The sequence below is a fragment of the Falco cherrug genome, chromosome 11, assembly GCF_023634085.1.
Source record: "Falco cherrug isolate bFalChe1 chromosome 11, bFalChe1.pri, whole genome shotgun sequence".
In the NCBI taxonomy this organism is placed as follows: Eukaryota; Metazoa; Chordata; class Aves; order Falconiformes; family Falconidae; genus Falco; species Falco cherrug.
Window position 1 is genome coordinate 16,465,661 of NC_073707.1, and position 22,523 is coordinate 16,488,183.

General features: G+C 35.1%; 1 protein-coding gene and 2 long non-coding RNA genes across 5 annotated transcripts in view; 2 read left to right on the forward strand and 1 right to left on the reverse strand.

Moving 5' to 3' along the window:
- RASA2 (RAS p21 protein activator 2) overlaps nt 1-13,555 on the forward strand; it is a 51,354-nt gene extending 37,799 nt beyond the window's left edge. The window contains exons 12-24 of one of the 3 annotated variants that reach the window (XM_055723987.1): nt 226-340; nt 778-867; nt 1,471-1,594; nt 2,986-3,092; nt 4,376-4,462; nt 4,544-4,621; nt 5,069-5,142; nt 6,294-6,400; nt 6,666-6,748; nt 7,631-7,839; nt 9,044-9,147; nt 9,744-9,933; nt 11,107-13,555. In XM_055723987.1, coding sequence (XP_055579962.1) covers nt 226-340; nt 778-867; nt 1,471-1,594; nt 2,986-3,092; nt 4,376-4,462; nt 4,544-4,621; nt 5,069-5,142; nt 6,294-6,400; nt 6,666-6,748; nt 7,631-7,839; nt 9,044-9,147; nt 9,744-9,933; nt 11,107-11,137 — 1,399 coding nt within the window. In that variant the 3' untranslated portion in view covers nt 11,138-13,555. The remainder of the gene's footprint in view (nt 1-225; nt 341-777; nt 868-1,470; nt 1,595-2,985; nt 3,093-4,375; nt 4,463-4,543; nt 4,622-5,068; nt 5,143-6,293; nt 6,401-6,665; nt 6,749-7,630; nt 7,840-9,043; nt 9,148-9,743; nt 9,934-11,106) is intronic. The other 2 variants (XM_055723988.1, XM_055723989.1) reach the window with 2 other exon arrangements.
- Nucleotides 12,047-16,354, reverse strand: LOC114017090 (uncharacterized). Its single transcript, XR_003561949.2, has 2 exons — nt 15,914-16,354; nt 12,047-15,220 (listed from the first exon to the last, which is right to left on the reverse strand). It is a non-coding gene; the product is annotated as an uncharacterized LOC114017090 (long non-coding RNA).
- On the forward strand, nt 15,872-21,278 carry LOC129737079 (uncharacterized). The gene is made up of 2 exons (XR_008734509.1): nt 15,872-15,995; nt 19,068-21,278. It is a non-coding gene; the product is annotated as an uncharacterized LOC129737079 (long non-coding RNA).
- Nucleotides 21,279-22,523: the final 1,245 nt, after the last annotated feature.

The window sequence follows — 22,523 nt, forward strand, 5'->3', positions numbered from 1 at the left end:
TTTTATGTTCCTCGTTTTGGTAATAGCTGTAATAATATTCTTGTTTATTCTCTTTCTGTTCCTGAGTAGTGCTTTTGTAAGCTGGGTATCTAGGTTCTGGAATTCCTCACTGAAACATGTGAAAAAAATAGTTATTTAAAGACAAGATAAAGTATTAATCGGGTTCTGTAACTGAGCTTCTTTTTTTTTCCCCCTGTTCAAATAAAATAAATTGTTTTATTACAGAGAAGCAAACACAGTCTTCAGAGGCAACTCGTTAGCAACTCGCTGTGTAGATGAAATGATGAAAATAGTGGGGAAGCACTACCTAAAGGTTACTTTGAAACCGGTTATTGATGAGGTAGGATATCCTACTTGAAACTCTTTCAGGGCAGTTAGCCGCTGGAGCATCCAGTCTCTTTGATAGCCATTCTTCTTAAAGCTTCTTTTGTGGTAGTGATCGGTCGGGTGGGGGAATTCTAGAGGAAAGTTAAACTGAGCAATAATTCATGAAGTTCAGTGGAAGGAGCTGCTTTTTGTTATTTTTGTTTCAGATGCTTGAAAATAAGCAGTCAATGATAGTTGCTCCAGCCTGTAACACATCGCAGAATTTATCAGCATGATGCTTGAAGTAATTGCTGCATATAAAAAGTCACACACAAAAGTGACTATGACTACTGCGTGCTGTTATGGATAGTTAGAACCTATTTTGAGTTTTTACTGCTATATCTAGGACAGAATCTGGTTTTAAATAGGTGCATTTCCATGATTTCTGTCCGAAAAATTGAACTCCTGTAGTTTTGTTTGTTTCAGATATGCGAGTCTCCTAAACCCTGTGAAATAGATCCCATTAAATTACGAGAAGGGGATAACGTAGACATTAATATGGTGAGTTTCCTAATTTGTTTTTCCTAATTTAAACTTTAACAATCTGATACAAAAACATTTTAAAAAGCAACTCTGTATAGTGGAAAATAAGTGGTAGCAGTATAATCGTCTGATTCTTGAGTAAGCACAGAACTTGCATTTTCTTATCCCTGGTTATGAACGCATCAAAGGAAAAGTCCAGTGGAAAGTGTGACAGGGAGGACAAGCTGAACAGGATTAGTCTTCCTTACCAATTTGTTGGGTGTTGTGATTCCTGATGTTTTGTACTTCGCATCTAATGAAGGACGTAATTAGGACTGCTTTAACACTTTTGATTGAAGTTTTGCTTGCTGCCTGCCTGTTAAGAGGATGACATTTAAGGCAATAGTTGCGGCAACAAACTGAATTAACATTCACTAGGTGTGCATGGGAAGTGCTCCTTACTTATAACATGTTGTTGTCAAATATTATTAGGCTTTTCAAATATGCACTGTACTAAAATATATAATTGAATAGTCAGGCAATGTTCTGATAAAAGCAATTGTACTGTTACGTTTATGTTCAGAAAAAAACATAAATGCAAATGTTAATGGTCTGAAAAAATACCTTTTTTCATAATTGCAGGAAAATCTACGCTATTATGTAGACAAAGTATTCCGTGAAATTGTGCGGTCAAGTATAAGTTGCCCTACCCTAATGTGTGATGTTTTTTATTCTTTGAGGCATCTGGCTGCCAAACGATTTCCACGTAAGTGTTCTCTAAAATCTTCTGAAAATGGTGTTCAGAGTGGTACTTGCCTTCTACAGTTAACTTATGGGGATTGTTAAAATTCTTGCCTTGTCCAAAGCTGTGCCCTGAACCTTCTCACCTTGACAATCGGGTATTTGTTTTTTCTGCCAGTCTGTAAGCCAGAGTAAAGCCCTATGGTCAATCAGCAGGAGCTATGTGTTTTCTGATAAAAAAATGTAGCAGGTCAGAAACACTGCAAGATAGCAGCAAATAAGAAGTTGCTAATAAAAGTATGAGACAACAAAAGAAAAGCACAAGTAATACAGAAGAGATTTAGTTGATATACATGTAAAATTTGGAAGAGCTTATCTGTTGATTGCTTCTAAAGGAGCAAGATGTAGTCTTGAAAATAAATTCAGTACTTATATCTTAACTACAGGAACTGCAACTGTTGACTATTACCAGCACATTCATAACATATGTGAAGTTAGCTTTACTACTATAACTTTACTACTTATGGATAGTTTTGAGGAGGGTGGATAATGTAAAATATTTAGTACATTTGTAATATGACCAATATTAGAACAATTTAATTGTTTCAGAATGGTTTGAATATAGGAATAATGTGGTAGATCGGAAATACTCTTATACAACAGTCAGTTAAAATCTGAAATGTTGTGTTAATAGGCTATAAATGAAGAATATCCTTCTCATAATCTGGAGCCTTTCTCTGATCCATGTTTGTCACTGGAACTGATGCCATAAAGTCATCTAATTTAGACAGTCCTTTCAGAATAGCTAACTTCCCAGACAGGTCAGATTGAAGTAGTCAGTCAGAATAAGAATGTGATCGCATTATATTTCCCAGTATAAAGTTGTAAATATCTGCAAAATAGTAAATGAGAAAGTCCTCATGACAATTATGTATCAACATGGGTTTATGATGCAACTCAGAATTGGAGTTGGTTGTTCATATGTATTGACTAAGTTTGTTGTGCAGCATTAATGTATTTGAGTTGATCGGTGTTTAGCTTTATGGGTAAATAAACCAAATAGCCCTAGTGTTTCAAGGCAACTGCTAGAGTATTTTCTCTTTTGGGTCAATGTATATACAGCTGTACCTAATCAACACTCTGTATGTAAATGTATGCAATATTCTCATCATTCCTAATAGTGGAGCTGATGAGCCAGTTTTACAAGAACAACTTATTTTCAGAGGAAGAAACCCTCCATTATAAGTAGAACACTTCTTACTGCGGTCACCTTGCTCATTTCATGCACTTCATTGGTTTCTCTATTCTGTTTTAAAATACATGTCTCCTTAAGAAGATAACATCAGAGGATTTTTATGTCTTCATTGTTTCCTGTTAAGTTCAGTGCATGTTACATTTCATGGTTTTTCTCTGCAGATGACCCTCATGTGCAGTATTCTGCAGTGAGCAGCTTTGTGTTTCTTCGTTTCTTTGCTGTAGCCGTAGTCTCACCTCATACTTTTCATTTACGACCTCACCATCCAGTAAGTTTCGTGAAGCTTTGTTCTGGTTTATTCATGACAGTCAGATCTGTTTATCTGGGAAGGTGTAAATTACTTTCAGTGGGTCTGTCACTGGGAAATAAGATTACTAAATGTCTCTTAAGTCGAGTTTTCAATTTTATACCTCACCAGAGGAACTAAGGCATTTGCAGTTCTTTAAGCATCAGATTTTTCAGTCTCTAGGAGGGTGAGGTGTTCTCAGATGATGTAAAAGAGCTATTGATATTAAAGACACTCTGCCTTTTTTTTTTTTTTGGAATGTGCTGCTTGCTTTGGACAGTGACATGGGGTTCTTGGGAAGGCGTATGCCTGAACTGCGTTTGTTTTTTACACCGTGGAAGTTAAATATCCAGATGTCACTTTTACTACTTAAAAAGTATTTTGATTTGTGTCTTAAATGAGGGATGTAGAGTTATCCAGTACTTGGTCTGTGTATTTCTGGACTCAGCTAGTTGCAGCGGGTTGCCTAATGTTCTGTTCTCAAATTGCCAAGTAGATATTCATTACAAAACCCAAACTTTAAAGACAGGGATATGAAGAAAAAAACCCTGTAATATTTTCATGTAACATTTGTATGAAATCTTCTGCTCCAGAAGTGTATCTTTGTTAGCTTATTTAATCTACTTAATATTTGTTGTGCTTTCAAAAGAAACAAATGTACTTACTCAGATTAATTCCTTTTACCTTATCCAGTTTGTCCAGTGAAAAGATTGCAGGATTTTATCACTTGAGGGTTAAACGTTTCAACGGGAACAGCAAGGCCCCTTTCTGTGGCTGTATTTATAACTGTGTACAATGCAACCAGTGACGTAGCAAACAAATCAAGAAAAAACCTTAAAGACCAAGTTTTAAGTTCAGTTTGTATTATGAAAATGTCTACCGTTTGTCCAGCAGTAGTACATAGTGGTAAGCGTTAAGTTTTGAATAGTGCAAAAGCATTAGATGTGTAGTAATAATTTCAGGATTTGAGGAGTTTGAGATGTTTTACAGGTAAAGTATTTTTCTAAGTACTAGTACGAAATTCGAGTGGTAGTGAGTAAAATACTAAACACTGTGCAATAGCTTATAAAATATATTTACAAAGCACAAGTAAAGATAGAGGACAAAACTGCATATACATCTCTTCACATGAAGAAAAGGAATGAAAATGTCAGATTTATTGCTACATTGTGATTTTTGTGACACTTTAATTTTTAAATCAAAGTTTTACTTAAAAATGTGTGTGCGTGGAGAAAGTAACCTCTGAATTTTTTTCTTTATTTTAGGATGCACAGACTTCTAGAACATTAACTCTTATATCAAAAGCCATCCAGACTTTGGGGAGTTGGGGAAGTTTGACCAAAAGCAAACTTGTAAGGCTACTAAAATTCTTACTCATTTCATAGATAACATTCTTTGAAAGTTTATTTATTTTAATATACCTTTTCTTGCAGTCAAGTTTCAAGGAGACGTTTATGTGTGAGTTTTTCAAAACATTTCAAGAAGAAAAATTTACTGAATCTGTTAAAAAGGTACGTTTCAACTAGATTATTTTTTCTTTTATGGTTGGTGTATTTGATAAGTCTTAATTATTAGAAGGTTGTGTTGTTGCTCAGTTTTCTACTAGAGAGAAAAACAAAAATGGTAGTCCACTTGAGGTGTTTTTAAAAAAATATTCACAAAAAATCTACACAAGTTATACATAGTGGACTAAGCTAATCTGTATTTTTTTAAAATGTAATTTTTTTGAAACAGACTACATTAAATCTGCAATTTCAGAACTAATTAAAGAAATCTTCTGTGGCTTATGGATATACCTTGCTACAGTGTTCCGAGTCCTTCCAATATATTTTAATTTCATCTGTTGCATAAAGTAACTGTTCTGTTCCAGGAAAAACTATACATGTATATTTTCAAAATAGCTTTTGGTTGTTCCGTGTTTCTGAATGGTATATATTCCCTGTGTATTTTTCCCTAAGTTCCTAGATGATGTTTCATCTACTGAAAGCAAAGAGCCCAGTGGTCTGAGTGAGCCAGTACATCTGAAAGAAGGGTAAATACATCTTGAATCTGTGTTGTCCAAAACGGAACAGTCTTCACTGTTTTCTCGTTAATGCTCAGTAAAATGTTAGTCATACTGTAGAAATTACGGTATCTGTAACTTGTGATAAAGCTTTCTTAGTTTGCAGAATTAGTTTAAACCCGCAGCTGTAAAGTTTTGTAACTCGTTGAAGTACTTCGGAAAAGATACTTAAAAGCAGCTTAAAACTTATTAAAGCCTGCCTCCATTTCTGTTACAATTCAGTGTGTGCTCTGTGATGGTTTATTCAGAATTCTGAAAGTGTGTTTAAAAAAGAATGTATTAATTCAATCTAGAATTCCCTTGCATGCTGTTGAAGCCCAGCCAGCTAAATCTTCTGCCTTTGAACTAGAAGCAAATTACCCTGGAGTTGGAATACTTAACAGTAAATAATAAAATGCTTTTACAAAAATAGAGGTGAAAATCACTTTAAGAAATGAACTGTTGTTTTATGTTGATCAAGGGTACCTGATGAATTAATTCAAACAATATGTATGGGGGGAAAAATACTTGTGTTTATCTGAGCAGGTTCATAGCAAATAAAGATAATTCTGTGAAACAAGCATCCAATTTCAAACAAGGAAGAAATGTACCTCTTGTTAAAATACTGAACAGAACAGAAATGGAGGAGGCAACTGTAGTGGATCAACACTTAAAAGTGTACTGAATACAGTTTCTATCTACCCTTGTATTGAGTCATGTTCAACATGATTTCATTTATGTTCAGTTTATGATCCAGATGAGGCCAAGTACATTCACATATAGAAAGTAGCAGGGAGGAGAGAATCTTGTAGTTGGATGCACCTTACTCCCTTTAGGGAAACTTTGGAGTTGTAGGTCTGAGTACGTATGTACTCACTCCAAATTTACTGCCACAAACAAGAGTCTAGATTGTATATTTTTCAAACTCCTTTCCTGTTTATGGAACGCTGTACATGATCAGCATATTGGGAGGAAATCCTGAGGATCTATTTTGAACAACTAGTAGATTATTTTTTTTGTAATCTACAACGAAGTAGGTTTTTATGCTGCTGCATGATGAATAATGTGCTATCTCAATAAACGGGTTTGGAAGCTCTTCAGAAAACTAATGGTTGTACTGTTATTTGATTTTGTCTTTACAGAGAAATGTATAAAAGAGCTCAGGGAAGGACTCGGATTGGTAAAAAGAATTTCAAGAAGCGGTGGTTCTGTTTAACAACTAGAGAATTCACCTACCACAAACAGCAAGGTAGAGTTTATTTATTTTACAGTTAATTTTATTTTCTCAGTATTTTCTAAGTATTTGCATCTGATTTGCACTTTTTAAAATGCATATATACTGAAGTATATATGTTACAGTTACCTTTGCCCTGATTACAAAACACTTCTGATTCATGTATTTTCTCAATTAAAAAAATGCACATTTTGAGAACTTAACCTACAGTACCAGTGCAATGAGGTGATAAAACAATTTCTTAAAAATCAATTCACGCATCTGTTGACAATTTTTTTAGATAAAGAACCAATTTTCACTATTCCAATCAAAAACATCCTTGCAGTTGAGAAACTTGATGAGAGCTCCTTCAACAAGAAAAATGTGAGTCAAATGATAGTTTATATGTAATTCTTGATGTGTTATTTAAATAAAGGATTATAATTAGCTTATAGAGTTACTGTAACCCTATTACTAAACACTTCAGCAAAAAATCTTCTTTGGATCAGGAATAAAAAGCTGTATACAGTATTTTCAAGTAGTCTGAACATGGAACTTAACCTGGAGATTTTGATGCCTGCACCAACTTTTCTGACTGAGGATATGACTTCTGCCCCGACCCCATTTCCAAATTACTACTGTGACCTTATTACAAAGCACTTTTATGTAAGGTATTGGAAGTATGTATTATATTATACTCTACTAAAAATGTAATATTATCAAACTTAGATTTAATCCTCTTGATGAGAACTTCCTACAATACCTTAATCAGCTGAGACAGTTGTCTGCTTACAGCCTCATTCTGGACTGGTAGCACATCAGTGTTTCTGTTGTTTTTTAATGCAGAATTCTGAGGCAGTGATAAAAATACAGCTGTTACTTAGGCTGACGATGGCTAAAGGGAGTCTTCTGGGAATCTTCTGTTACTTTCAGGGTATGAAGGATAAAGTCTGAGGTCAACAGTTAAAGATATGTGAATGAAGAGAACAGAAAATGCATCATGTTCTATTTCTTAAAGGATTCTATTTTGGACGAGGAAATGGTGTAGGTGGAACAAGGGAGTTGTTTTTGTTTTCTGGGATTTTTTTCCTCCTAAATAGGGCTGTCTAGTAAAATGAAAGAGGTGAATAGTCTTCAGAAGTCTTCCTTTCTCCTAATTTGGCTTTTCAAAGTCCAGGCGATTCAACAATCTATTTTGACATATTCAAAGTTGCTCAATAACTGGAATTTTTAACTAAACAGAATAATGTTGTGTTCCTTCTACAGATGTTTCAAGTACTACATGGAGAAAAACCGCTCTACATCCAAGCAAATAACTGTGTAGAAGCTAGTGAGTGGATAGAAGCTCTTTGCCGGGTAACAAGATGCAACCAGAAGAGGCTTAGTTTTTACCATCCTTCTGCTTTTCTGAATGGAAACTGGCTTTGCTGCAAGGCTACAACAGAGAACACTGTGGGCTGTGCTCGTTGCACCGCGTAAGTTGCTTCTCAAATGAAAATAGATATGTTTTGTAGGACAAATAATGTATGATTCCCTATAGAACTTGAAAATCAAAGGCAAGGCTTTTCTTGTCTTTTAACATTAGCAAGTTAAGCTACTAAAAACAGGACTTATTAATAAGGCCCAAAGTACTGGATTTTACTAAATCTGTTTGTCAGGCAGAAGGTAACAGATTCAGCATGTAAACTGGAAATACTGAATGGTTGATTTCTTTCCAGGCAGAACAATAGATTTAATAGCTTAAGTTTATTCATTTGCTGTGCTGAATGGAGAAATATGACATGCCTAGGTCATCTATATGAAATAATTGAAATACCTTGCTGCAGAGGGCTCAGCCTGGAAGTTGGTCTCTTTCCTTAATTACACTGCTTTGTTTTATACAGTTGCTGTTTTTATTTTAGCCTCACATCTTTTAAAAGTGTACTAAGAAAATTAGCTAAATAATCTTGGATGTAGATTATGACAAATCATTTGAGTTTTATACATATGTCAGGAAAATTAGTAACTTCTTGTAATGCATTAATGCCTTTCTTTAAGCTGCTGATTTCTGAAAACAAGTGCTCTGATATTTTTAAAAATAAATTAAACCTGTTCTAGATAGGCTGTGTAAATTACAGCCTAAAGATCTCACTCCTCTAAAGTTCATTATAAGTCCTACAAGATAACTTTCTGAAAATACATATACTTCTTCCATGTTCCTCAGTTTATTCTTATGTTAGGTTTCTCAACAGTTCAAAAGATTCCCATCACTAAATAACTTTTGGTTTTGTTTTTCTGATTTTTTTTAACTGTTCTGGTTTAGGAATATATCTTCTCCTTCTATTCTGGTTACCTTTCAAATATAGCAGATTTTAAAATAAGTATTTAACTGTCATTTAATAAAAATTCCCAATGGAATTTATTATTCAGTATGTCCAGAGAAGAAATATTTCAAAAATATCAAAGTAAGGTTAAAAGCGCTATTTAGTATTGCTGTGCTCGCTGCCCTCAAAGCTGTATATACCTGTTTCTTTAGAACATTTGTCATGGATGCTGTTTTGTGTAGCAATTGTGAAGCTGTCTGTGAATGATAGACATTAAAAAGCTGCTAAGTACACTGCAACAGAATCAGTTTTTACTTGTTTTCAAACCTTTCAGGAATGACTCCCATTGACTACCATCTCTTTTTTCACCTTCTAGAGACGTTCCTGCTGATACTCAAATTGAGATAGATGGAGACAGAGAGACAGAAAGAATTTACTCACTTTTCACTATCAACATGTCTAAACTACAGAAGTTGGAAGGTACTCAATATAATTCTTCTGCATTATTATTTGATACTCTTCAGCTTTAATCCTTTAGGCCCATAACATCAGTTTGGTGTCTTAGCAAGTAATCTGAAAATAATAGAGAATAGAGACACAGAATATATTTTTGTCATTCTGGTGCTCTGGTATCAAACATTCTTCACTTATTTTTTTACAGCAGACATCAGGCATGCACATTTTTCTAATTGAATTTGCATATATGATTTATCTTTAGTAGTCTACACCAAGACAGTAACTGTAGCCAGTTGCTCTTCTGTCGTTGTCCTTTTCCTGAGTATGGATGGAGTGGATTCTGTTTAATATGGTTGAGTTGCAAGAAAGCACTGATCTTCTGTTCATGTGAACTGGAGAGGGCTGGATGCTCAAGATGCTGAACACAGCCTCCAGAGAATAAGTCACAGAACTGTAAATACACGTAGCTGATAGTGTCTCCTGCTTTTGTGTTAACCCATGTTATGATAACCTAGAGTAACTTCACATTCCAGAATTTCAGAATCATCATTTACCTAAGAGTTAGATCTGTTTGTTAATTACTGAAATTCTAATTGGGATAATTGTGATAATTTTTGTAGAGGCTTGCGGAAGTATAGCAGTGTATCAAGGTCCACGGAAAGAACCAGATGATTATTCTAACTTCACAATTGAAGATTCTGTAGCAACTTTTCATACACTGAAACAGATAATAGATATAGTAGAAAAGCTGAATGAATCGCATGAAAAGTACCGAAAGAAGAGATCATCTAGTGCTAAATATGGTAGTGAGTAAGTATCCTACGTACTTTTGTCATACATAAATGTGTATTTTTAAAAAATAAATCACAGAAAAAGGCCAGGCTTGTTGAGGTGAAGATCATTAAGCTAAAGGTGGATTTAGACAACAGAAAGACATGGAGAACACAACGTACATCGTTTGTAACAATGAAGCCTTTTACCAGTAGTTAGAAGATACAAGTTCCTCTGGTGCGGGATTCATCTGTGTTCCTGTTGAGATTCCCATAAGTGGGTGCAATGACTGTCGTTTCCTTGCAACTTAACTTCTGATGTGCACACAAAATTTATCCCTGCCTGTCTGCCTTCTAATTTTTTTCAAAATCTCAAATTTCAGTTGAGAAGTAATTCAAATATCATGCGGGATAAAACACCGCAGAAACATCTTTCATGCAGTGTATTTACTGTTTGTAATTCACTTGCGTACTCAATGATAAATACTTTTCCGGTGAAGTTAAAGCCTGTTCCTTGGAGTACGTTGTTGTTCCAGAGCAGATTCTTAGTTCTTTTCAATACTGGCTGATACCTATGGAACACCACTAGCAAGTTTTCTGATTTCTTAGCATAAATAAGGCTTGATAGATCAGGGAAAAAAAAAAATTCTCAAACCCTGATTTGGTTTGCCTAGTTTAGTGTTTAACTCAAATTGGCAAATGGCAAGATTTATGCAGGAGAAATTAAATGGGTGATCTTCTAGTTAGCATTTGAAATATAGACAAATCTATTTGTTACATGTAGTAAACATTTAGATTTTTTTGCTTAGTTAAACATCTTACTTTAGGCCCATCACAAAATGACCTGCACAATTTAGCCTAAATTTAATTTTTAATGCGAGTTACAGACTAGTGACACCTAGCTGAAGGGGGAAGTACTCTGAATATGTGTAATCTTCTATTTTGTATGTATCTTGCTATTTCCTTATGCAATTAAATGTTTGCGTTCTTAAGTATGTTTCTTGACAGTAGTCCCAAAAAATTTGAAGTACGGTGTGTAAGATACGCTATCTATACTGCAAGGTTACTAGCAGAATGGAAAATAAAAGAATTTTTAAAGTTTTGGGTCCTTATGCAAAAAATAGTTTTGCATAGTAAATTAAAATTGTGTGATGAGAACTAGAAAGCAAATGTGAACCTTAAATATTTACATACAATATTTTATTTTTTCCAGAGAAAATCCAATTGTTGGAAAAGTTTCCTAACCCAAACAAACTGGCACACTTGGATGAAAAAAGAAACTGGAAATGTTCTGGATGTTTTGGGTTTCTATGTTGTTTCTGGATGTTTATTGTTTTTTTGAAAATTAGTTATATGCATTTTTACAAAGTATTTAAGAATGAACATAAATGCTAGTTGTGTTGACAATCTATTTAATATTTAATAGAAAAATACAGACTTGGAAATCTGGTCTTAAGGTTTATTCTCGTTTTGCTAAAGAACTTGGAAGTACAAGGTTCTTGAAGTAGCAGGTGTGAATAAATCTAAATGTTGTTTTGCCATTGTTGTCTTATTGGAAAGAACTTTGTAAACAAATAAGCTTTTTAATGGAAGAAAATCCACACAGCATTTGTTGGTTGGATTACATCTCTCAGTACATACACTGCAAACTTGCATGAGTTTACTATGAGTGCCTGCCCTGCTGATACAGATCTTGAAATAGCAATCCCAAGATACTATGACATGGAAAAGATCTGAAGCTTCACACTCAATTAATTTGACTTTTTTTTTTCCTTGTGTTAGGTGTTGTCAGGACTTGATTTATCTACAGCTGAAGTCTTATGAAATCATGCAGTATGCTGCAATTAATTTGGACAGGAGATAGCAGTTTTAGTTATGTTTTTAAGTACTAAAGAAGAGATCAGGGAACTTATGTTGTACCTCTTGTTTACATTTGGGGTGAGTAATATATGGAGTGACATTAGACCACTATCTATTTTCTTTAGGATTTTTTAAGGTACATATTTTTTCTTAATCTAAAAAGAAATGCAGGGTAGCAACATTCTTTTTAAATAAGTTTGCCTACAGATAGAAAAATTTAAATGTGAACAGATTGTGGTTAAGTACTGATTAATATACATCATCCCATGTATGATTTTTTTCTTTTTTTATAAAAAAAAAAAAGAAACCTAGGTCCAGCTCACCTTTTGACTACAAATCTAATAAATAATCTCTATTATAATCACTCAAAGCACTTTAGATATCTGGACTATCCCAGATTATTTTTAGATACTTTGTAGTATCTGCTTGTTATGATCAGTTGAATGATCAACATTGTTTTGTCTTTAAGCAATGCTTCAGTGAATATTTTTATATGTTTAGTTATATGGATTCGTATTTGCCACTTAACACAATTTTAAACTGGCATTCTTGACTTCAGTAAGATTAATTTTTGCTCACTTCATCTGAGAAGTTAAGTTTATGCTGAAAGAACATAATGTATATAACCAGGAAGAAGCAAAGGTATTACTGTGGCAACTTTGCTTCATCAGTATTAAATACAATGGTACTCCTTGGAATACTATTTTTAATAATAACTTTATGTGGTACTTTTATTTTTGAAGCATTTGCTATGAGGTCTTCGTTGTTTTGTTGGATGCTTTTTGTGGGTGCGGGGTTTTTTTGGTTCTGGTGGGTTTTGTTTGTTTTGGTTTTTTACAATCATGATTTGGCCAAACTAATTAGGAATGTAACTTACAAATTGAATAGAAATCCATAATGCTTGAAGCTGTAAGCTGTTTAAATTACTATATACTTACTATACTGTTGTAGGGAGGCTTTTTGTAACAGAAGCAAGTTGGCAAGACAGGACTGAAATCTCTATTGGAGTGAATGTAACGTCTTAGAATAATTATTTGGTTTTAATAGCAGACAAACAATTTCAGAATATTTGTGATTCCATACTAGTATCTGCGATGTCACAATCATTGAATCACCTCAACCATTTTTGCCTTTTCCTTTTTTACACATTTGATGTATTCTGAGGGACTTCTGTTTGCCAACAGTTGAAGTTGGGGGTGGGGGAGGGACTATGGTAATGCCAAAAAATATGTTTTGCCAAGGTAAACTGGGTCTGATTAATAGCCATTAATAAAAAGTTGCCATTAAACCAAGTTGAATGTGGTTGAGTGTCAAAGTTAGGTTTTGCTGTATATGGATTAACCTTGTGGCGAAGTGTCTGTTCCTTGGAGCCATTTTTCTGTTGTTTTCAAAGTCAAATTTATAAAAAATGTATACTCTTGCAACATTTTTTTTAAAAAATATGCACTTTTTTGCTTTGGTACTGGAATATCTAGGAAAAAAACAAAGGCCATTGAATATCTGTGACCATTATGATTTGATTTTTCATTTTATAATGTTTTAAAATGCAGTAGATGTTCTAGAATTTAATTAGGTACAAGTAGGATAATTAATAAATTTGCCTTCATTTTGATTAGTCTAGAAAGATGATGTTATTCAGTAATAGTTCTGTTAGGATTGTAAATTATCATTAGTTTTGATTTGTATTATGATGATGTATTGTTGAATGTATTTTTATTTAAATTTTATTTTCTTATCAAGACATTAAAATGTTTTGTAACATTGCTTGAGAATAACTCACAAATAAATTACAACAAACTTGAGATTTGCTGTGTTGTGAGGCCTGGCTTTTTTTAAATGGTAGCATTTATCTGAAGACTGAATGTAGGGGTTGACGTACAGGAGTTGGGTATAAAGAGATTAATCTAGTTGACAGGAGAAAACCCCAAAATTAAGTTAAGTGATCTCGTGTGGCCACCTACAGCATTGTTGCATTCTAACTAAGATTGGTGTTTGGAGAGAGAAGTGATAGTTAATCATCTAGCAAAACAGTGTGCATAGAAGCTTTAGTAATTTGACTTTTTTTTTAAATGTTTGCAACGACTAGTCTGATGTATTGAAGCATATCTAATACTATGTTAGTGTTGTGTGACTAATCTTTTTCTTGCTTAGTGATTTGTCTTTCATTACCTATCCTGTGTACCAGTATCAGCTATGTGATTTGTCAGATCTATTTAAAATATATTACCTTAAAAAAAAAAAAAAAATTGTCTTTACTTTTCTCAATCTTGCTTTTTATGTAACCTGGTCACTTTTTTTGCTACTTGCTCTCCTTGATTTAGTGGGAGAGCTTATGGGCCAGTGCTTATGGGCCTTTTTTGTAAGATACTTTTTTACAAATGTGTTTTTAATCTCTTGAGATTTTTGTTTCCTTGTACAGAGAGCTGTCCTGTTGTCCTTAATTGCTGGTATGGAAGCTCCTGTTAGGAGTTCCAGTGCAGCCTTACATCCATTATGGAATTAATTCTGATTAATTCAGAGGTAAGCTGTATTAAGGCCCAGTCTGAGTGGTCACTACATACATTTGCAGAAAGCAGAGGAAGTTCAAGATGAAATGCGAAGTATAGGAGGAATTTTTTCTGTGGACATGAAATATTTTCTTTAACAATTCTGTGATGATTATAGCGGAGTGATTATTCTTTTCACTGCTAATATGCTACTTTCTCTAACTGTTCCATTAAGATGAGTTTTCTCTAAACCATGAAAAGGGCATTCCCATTTAAGATCTGTATCTTCTGTGCTGATGACACTTTCAGGTTCTGGACTAGGCTAGCAATCATAGGTGCATAAGGCCTCGGTAGCTAGAAGGTTCTTCCTAGGACTCTGGATTCCTTGAAAATCAGTGAGATGTAGAGAAACTGCTGGTTTCTCACACAGTTCCCTACATCATTGTCCCCCATCATACAGGCAGGTAACTGGCAAGGAAATGCATACTTCCAGCATGTATATATAGGTGAGCATATATACTTATTTTCATATTGTCTTAACTATAGACTATATATACAATAAACATAATGAATAATATATGGGAAACTAAGTGTTTACAAGGCATTATCTTTAATTTCTGTTCATTTGTATGTATTTCAAAGTACAAAGTTTGCCACATTTACTCAGATGTGGCAAGGACAGTTTCAGTATTGTTTTTAAAAGAGCGTGCACGTGGAATAAAAATGAGGCCAATAAGCAACAGCTCACACTAACAAATAAGAGCAACATTCAGTAGAATAGACAAATACATGCAATTTAATTTTGGTTCTTACAAGTAGTTACAGAAGCATGTGTAACCAAGGTTTGTATCATTTATGCAGTTTAAATAAACTAGAAATCCTTTTAACAGCGGTAAGGATACTATATCAGTGTTACAGTGTTCAGTTGTGACGAGACTGCTGCTGGAATACTTTGCTGAATCTCAGGAGCAACATAGGCAGCTGTTTGGAAAAGAAAAAAATGCAGAGTTTGAGAGTAGAGCTATACAGATCAGGAATATGACTGTAATTTAGCTAAATTACTTAAAATATTGAAGTTGTAAAAGTCACTAAATCAGGGACAAAAATTTGATAATCAGTTGCTCTACAATCAGAATAAGGTTTTAAAAAATACAGTGGCTGCAGTGTTCGGGAAATGCATACGCTTTGTAAGAATTTTTTTTAAATAAAAGTGATTAGACAACCTTTAGAAGCTGAGTTGCTTCTAAAATATTCTTTACATTAATAAATGTTTATGGAAAATAACAAAACTGATGCATATATAAATCTTATTTAATACAATGTTCCATAAAGTTGTATGACCAAGCCTTTTTAACTGAGGTCATAATTTTTTTGGTATAACTGCTTTTGCCAATGCTGTGGCAGTTTTATATAAAGTCTAGTTAACAGTTTAACAAAAAAAAGATATAATATTTATTCTCATTTTAGAAACATCTGTTGTGTGATTGTTTTTTTAAAAAAATCCAATCAGACAACTTAGTTTGCTTTAAGGGGTTGTGATGTTGTTCCCCATTTTTATCCTGTATTTTTGGTCATTCTTCCTACACAGGGAAAAAAGCTGAAAGAATCATAGAACAGCTAAAGTAAACCTACTGTATGGCTTGCATTCAAGACTTATAGATAAAAATCTCTTACCTGGTGCCTCTGAAATAATGATTCCAGAAGATTTCGGCTCTGGTTTCTCAGAAAATGCAAGATAGCCCAGGCTGTACTCCAGGTTGGTGTTTCAGTGACAAACTCCACTGTGTCAGGGAGCAGAAAGAGAAGATGATGTCTTGAGGGATGAGTGTGTGTGTGTATGTATGTGTGTATATATATATATATATATATATAAAACAACAGAAGGCTTCAAAGCCAGCCAGGCTTGTGTTCGCACAGTGTTTTCCTCCTCAATCAGCATGCAGGAACTGTGCCTCCTGAAGGGTTACTTTGGTAGCCGGCTAAGAAGCTTAGGGGTGGGAGCTCCACAGGGTTTAACACCGCCTGCTCAGCCTAGTCTGCTCAGCCTTTGCTTTTCCTGGACATCATGACATTGTTACTAGGTGATATAGAAACAAGCCTTCATCAGATGGCAAAAAGGAGGTGACAGAGATAGAAATAGTAAGAGGGAAACTACCCCCCCCCCCCCCAAAAAAAAAAAAAAAAAGTTATCTACAGTAATGCTTAGACCTGAAATTTATCTTGCATCTTTCATCCATAGACCTTTAAAGTACTTAATGAAAAAAGGGCAAGTATATACAATTCAGACTTTTTTTTTTTTCCATGCTGGGGGATGTCAAGGTGCTATGTATTGTATAGCAATGCAAATTTTAAGAAGTCCAAGAGAAAGGAGCACTCCCCCTGTAGTTTCTGTAACTAAAAAGTATTTAAGTGGTGCCAGATGCAGGCAAAATGCATTGTCTAATATTTGGTCATTTTAATCATGTAGAATCATGCTCCAGAGGGTGACAGTGTGAGCTGAGAGGATCGTGCAAGCCTTTTCTCAATCTGATAATGATGCAGTATAGCTTATAACTTACCTCACAAATTGTATTTAGTCCTGTACCTTTCCATCTCTCACCTTTTCTCCTAATCTTGCTAATTTACCCTAGTATAAATTAGACCAAACGTGTTACAGATTACCTGATTGATTTTACAAGTATCTTAAAATTGAAACAGAAATAATCCTAGTCCTAGATGTGAGATTTTAAATAAAGTATCAAGCTGTACAAATGAAAAAAATCGAGGATGAGTTCCAGTACTGCTGGAAGAGTTCCATAAAAGATCTAATTTTTTTAAACACAAAACATACAATGACTTCTGTAACAGCCAAAATAATTCTCCTAGCTTCTTCCTGAGCAGTTGATTCAGATTCCTGTCAAGAATATTCCCCTGTCACACCATTCTGTTATGGTACGACATTCACGTGGCTTTGGTTTTTGGCTTTTTTAATTATTTGTGTATGTATTCAAATCATATATGTGTATATTCTGGTACTGCCTTAGCCAAAATCTAAAAGTAGGAAGGTGGGTCAAAGTCAAAAAATGTGTTGAGTGATATGGTACACAGGATATAATGTCTGCAAGTGTGAATGATGAGAGGATAAATTTCACACATGCAATACCTTCCAGTGATTTAGACATGTGATAAAGGGAGTTTCCATAAGACAAGTTTCTGTGTGGCATCTTTTGCTGGTGTTTTTGGGGGAGGGTGTGTGGGGACGTTTGGGGTTTTTGTGGGGATTGTTGTGGGGGTCTTTTTTGGATTGGAGGGCAGAATTTGCTAACAGTGGCTTATGGGGTCTATCATGATACTAGGCAGAATCCAGGTATTTATTGGTGGGATGTCAAAAATATTAAGGCAAACTGCACTACCTCATGGATCTATAGGAAGTGTCAATATTTCAAAAGGGGGGGGTATGCTGCCTCATAACAACAAAACAATGTAACTTGGTTTTCAGTTTTCAGTTCAGAATGCAGTTTCATTCTTAAACAGCTAATCTCAGTTAAAATACGCGTAATTTTGTCTTCACAGTTAATTTTTAAAAAATTAATAAATGGAATATGAGACAAGCTTCTGACTTGAAAATCCACACTGTCCAGGGACAATGGTAATAGCTGAGATTTACTCCAGAGTAGAACAACTGGCAAGCAAGAACCTAGTATAGAATTTGATAAAGTAGTCTGGGGTTTTTGTGTCACTGGCTTTAAATCTGTGCTTCAGAAGGAATGGTGTGTAAGCTGGGGTGTTGTATGAGGAATGAAGAAGTCCCAAGGGTTTAGACTTGTAGCATCTCGGCAGAGTCAGGACCTACTTAGTCTCTTGTGAGACAGGGCTTGCCCATTAAAGCAGAGAGGTTTCCATGCAAAAGTGATCAATAGTGGGGTTTTTTTCTAAAGCCTCTTTAAGGATTTCCCTTCTATATATTAGGTGTCATGAGGTCCATTTGTTTTGCTTAATGCACGATGCATTTAAGAATCTGAATTACTGGTACTTTTCTGACTTTGAACTCACTTCTGGAGTTTCAAGTTCATGCCAAATCACATATCGATGTGGCAACATAGGGAATATGGTAGGGATGTACATTTAGTTAAACTGCATTTGCTACTCTGGGTAGCAATACATTTATGTGATTCCCCACCTCCCCTTCCAGTCTCCCTTCCAGTGGCATCCTCTCAGTGTAAAAGTGGTATGCAATTTATTCCACAAATGCAGTTGTTTCCCAAATTCATATTTTGGTTTCTCTTTTGGTTTCTGGATGCCTGCTTCATGCTTTTCTTTCACAGAAACTGTATATAGTAACACTGAAGTCTATTTTCTGTTTTGGCAATTGCATCAGGCAGCTTCAGTAAAACCTTAAGAACTACTAGAGTAGTTTTGTCACGGGGGATAGCTAGTGTGCTGATACAGTGCTAATTTCCTGGGCTGTCTTCCGTTATTGCAGCTCCACTGTCTGCCCTTGTCAAGGTCTCTGCTATAACCACGATGGTATTAGTAGCCCTGGCCATTAATATCCCTGTTTCGCATATTCATGCTGGTAAAACAGCAGAGAGGTATACGTAGAGTTTAAGGTATAGTTTTGGCACAGAACTATACTTTAATTCTTTTCTTTGGCAGATGAATTGACACAGTACTTAAGACTCAAGTCTATTGACAGAACAAACAGTTAAGTGTGGTAATACAATCCTGCACGTGCATTAGCTGGCCAAGATACACACGTACTTACATAACTGTTCTTTGCATTATCATAAAATTGACGTTTCCATAACAGTTCTGTTATTAGTAAAAATAATATTCTATTCTGTTTCAGAGTAAGCAAGCTGTGGAAAAAACAACAAAAATCTCTTAAATTGTAAGAGGAAGGAAGAAAGGAAAAAAAGAACAAAAGTCAGGTCATTTCCAGATACCTCCATTTTCAAAAGATTTGTGGAAATCTATGAAAGGCATTGCACATGCTTCCAAACTACTGTCTGTGCAATATTCAGAGTTTGAAAAGGTACATAGAGAATGAAGATGTTTTTATAAGGTGAAGATGAATCTGTATATTTATTTGAAATGGGATTAGGAGTGTGAAAAGAAAACTCTGATGGCAATGGTGTAAGTTGGGTGTCAAATACTTGAAGCTTTGAATGCATATTATTTGACATGAAGGCAATCAGAATCCAGAGTCAGTCCTTGATGAATTACACTACATCCTTACTATGAAACTATTGCAGAAATTTAATTTATTATAAATTGTGTAATATAAAAAAATATTCCAAATTTGGATACCTACTATTATATACATCCCTATTTGCAGTTGCCAAACAAGTTTGATTTTTTCCCATTCCATAGCACGCAGTTGGCTGAGAAGCTATAATCCTAGCTGAGCAATCACTTGATGGGCTGAAAGGAGCTTGGTTCAAGTTCCTATATTTAGATACTCAAATTGGAACATTTTCGGTAAAGTCTGAATGAGATAAGCAAATGCAGTCTTCCCCTGCCCATTCGGAAATAATTAGGTTTTTATTTACAGTTAAAAAGTGTCAAAGTACATAGGGAAAGCTCACTGAAAGAGCTGTAATACTTTATGCCACTCTCCCACATGTGACCTCCTTAATGTCATTGTGTGGCTGTAGGGGACACGTGTTCTAGAGTGCCAGGACAATACTTCTCGAAAACAGCTTGAAATTTTTTATACAGCTCTTTAGGTGATAAAATAGTCATTCGTTTGGAAACTGTGATTTGATTTTCTATAAAGCAATATGGACAGACTTAAAGGTACCTGTATCATCTTTGCTCTACAACTTACACTGCTAATGTAAGTTCTGGCATTGCACTGTAAAAATGCAGGTTTTATTTTTAGGAGTAGAAAGACAAAGCAAGCCAAGGGTATACCAAATCAAAAGTTACCTTCTTTCTTTTTTGAAAAACCTAGTTTTCAAAACGCCTCTTTCATCCAAATACTGAAAACAGTGTTTGACATAAGCATTCTCTCTTCTGTCAAAGAATACCCCAGTCTTTTGGAATAAATTCAGAACTGCATCTCATTTGAACTGACATGCTTTGCAAAGGAGCTGGTTATGCCTGATGGCCTCTTTCATGAGGAGAGGAGGAGGGGAGGCTAAAAGAAGGGATTGTAATTTTTTTAATGACCATGTTTGATATTTTACTGACTTATTTCAATCCACAGGCATCCAGAGCAGTTCCTATATACTTGAGCCCCTTGTTTTGCTGCCCATCTCCCAGCTGTGCAGGAAAAACTGCTTTACAGCATCATGAAGCAAATAAGTTCAAGTAACAGTTACAGGTTAAAATTATCATTGCTAAATTATTGAAATGTGTGTTTTATAATTTGCATTTGCAAAGTGTACAGCAAATGTGTGACATCACCCAAACTTTTGACAAAGTTTTGACCAAACAAAATTTTGACATCACCCAAACTTAATTATAGTAATAGTTTGCTCTTATGAGCTCTTAGAACTGAAAAGGAGAATTGCATCGTTTCCATCTAATCCCTGCTAAGAAAAATTGGAGGTAACAAGGCAAATTGTGTAAATGTTTTTTTTAGTTACTACAACAGGCTTTTTTTTAATCTCTGGAGGCATAAATTAAATGTGCTTGAATTTCAGAATTTTTTTACTTCAGGAACAGATATATTCAAAATTTAAACATCCATGCAAAAGGTATAAGAATACAGTGTATTATCAAAGGAAAATTATGCATACATTTTCTTTTCAAGTTTTATGAAAACAGTTTTAATTTTAAACTGTTGTGGATTATACCTAGTCCCAGTAATTTAGATTCAGATGTGCCATGACGGCTTAAAAAAAAAAAAAGAGAGAGAGAGAAAAGACTATGATGAGTTACGAATAACTGAATTTTCAAGGTTAATGACAAATTTATGCCTAGAAAGTAGTTACTTCAACTTTGTATCACTGATCTTTTCAAATTTTCTCTGACAGCTGTTGAGAACCTGTTGAGAGGGGCCCATTGGTAAGATACATACTTAGGTAAAACAAGCAATTTTGCATCTAAATCTTTTAATTTCAGTTTTGTTTTATTGTAATGTGTCTGACTGGGAGACAGAGTAATCAGGGGGTTTTAGTGTGTGTGCTGTAGTCCATGTTACCATCACACGCTGCTATATTACCATAATGATTGCAGTAGCTTGAGTATCAGACCAGCTACATATGGTAGGTTTTCTGAGTTTATACATCTCTTGCTTCTGGCTAAACCAGAGATTCAGCGACATGAAAATAGCAGTTGTTCTTTCCATGGTGGGCTTGTGCCAGTTTCGGAATTGGACAGTGTGGATTGAGAGAAGTGTGTATCAGCTTGAGGTAAGCACAGAAGGTTTTATTCACATGTTGTTTAATAGTGTTACCAAGTAAATGATAGGTCCTTCTGAACAGATAGTTGATTAATGTAGAAACAGAAGATCTTTAGTATTGATATGATTGAACTATTTTTACTTCAGTATCAAAGGCCAAATTTTTGTGGCCAAGGTGCACAGCATGTAAGCCATTGCCACAATGTGTGATTTACTCTGTCAGCAGTCCTGGGAAATGTGGAGAGTTGGAATTCCAGGAGGATTTAGTCATCCTCTCCCCTTAGTGAGGGCAGTCTAGTCCATTCAGGTGAAGCTGTGATTCGCAGCTGGAGAAATTTGCACTGAACTGCTCGTTAATACTCTGTATTTAGAGAACATCCTTCATGAGTTTAACCACAGATGGCAACGAAGTTCTGTGCAGCTGCTTACTCCCCCTGCCCAGGTGGGATGGGGAGGAGAATCAGGAAAAGATAAAACTCATGGGTTGAGCTAAAAATAATGTAATAAATGAAATAAAGTAAAATAGAATAAAAATAACAATTCTAAGGAAAAAGGAAGAGAAAGGGTATTAAAACTCGGGGGGGTGGGGGGGTGGGCACACGCAGGGGGGATGGGACCTAACAAAAAACAAGTGATGCATGATACAATTGCTTGCCATCTGCTGACCAGTACCCAGCCAGTCCCTGAGCAGCAATCAGTGGCCCCCAGCCAACTCCCCCCTTTTTATGTACAGAGCCTGACATGCTATGGTACAGAATATCCCTTTGGCTACTTTGGGTCAGCTGTCCTGGCTGTGCTCCCTCCCAGATTCTTGTGTGCCTCCTCACTGGTAGAGCATGGGAAATTGAAAAGTCCTTGATTTTAGAGTAAGCATTACTTAGCAACAACTAAAACATCAGTGTGTTATCAACATTGTTCTCATACTAAATCCAAAACACAGCACTGTACCAGCTA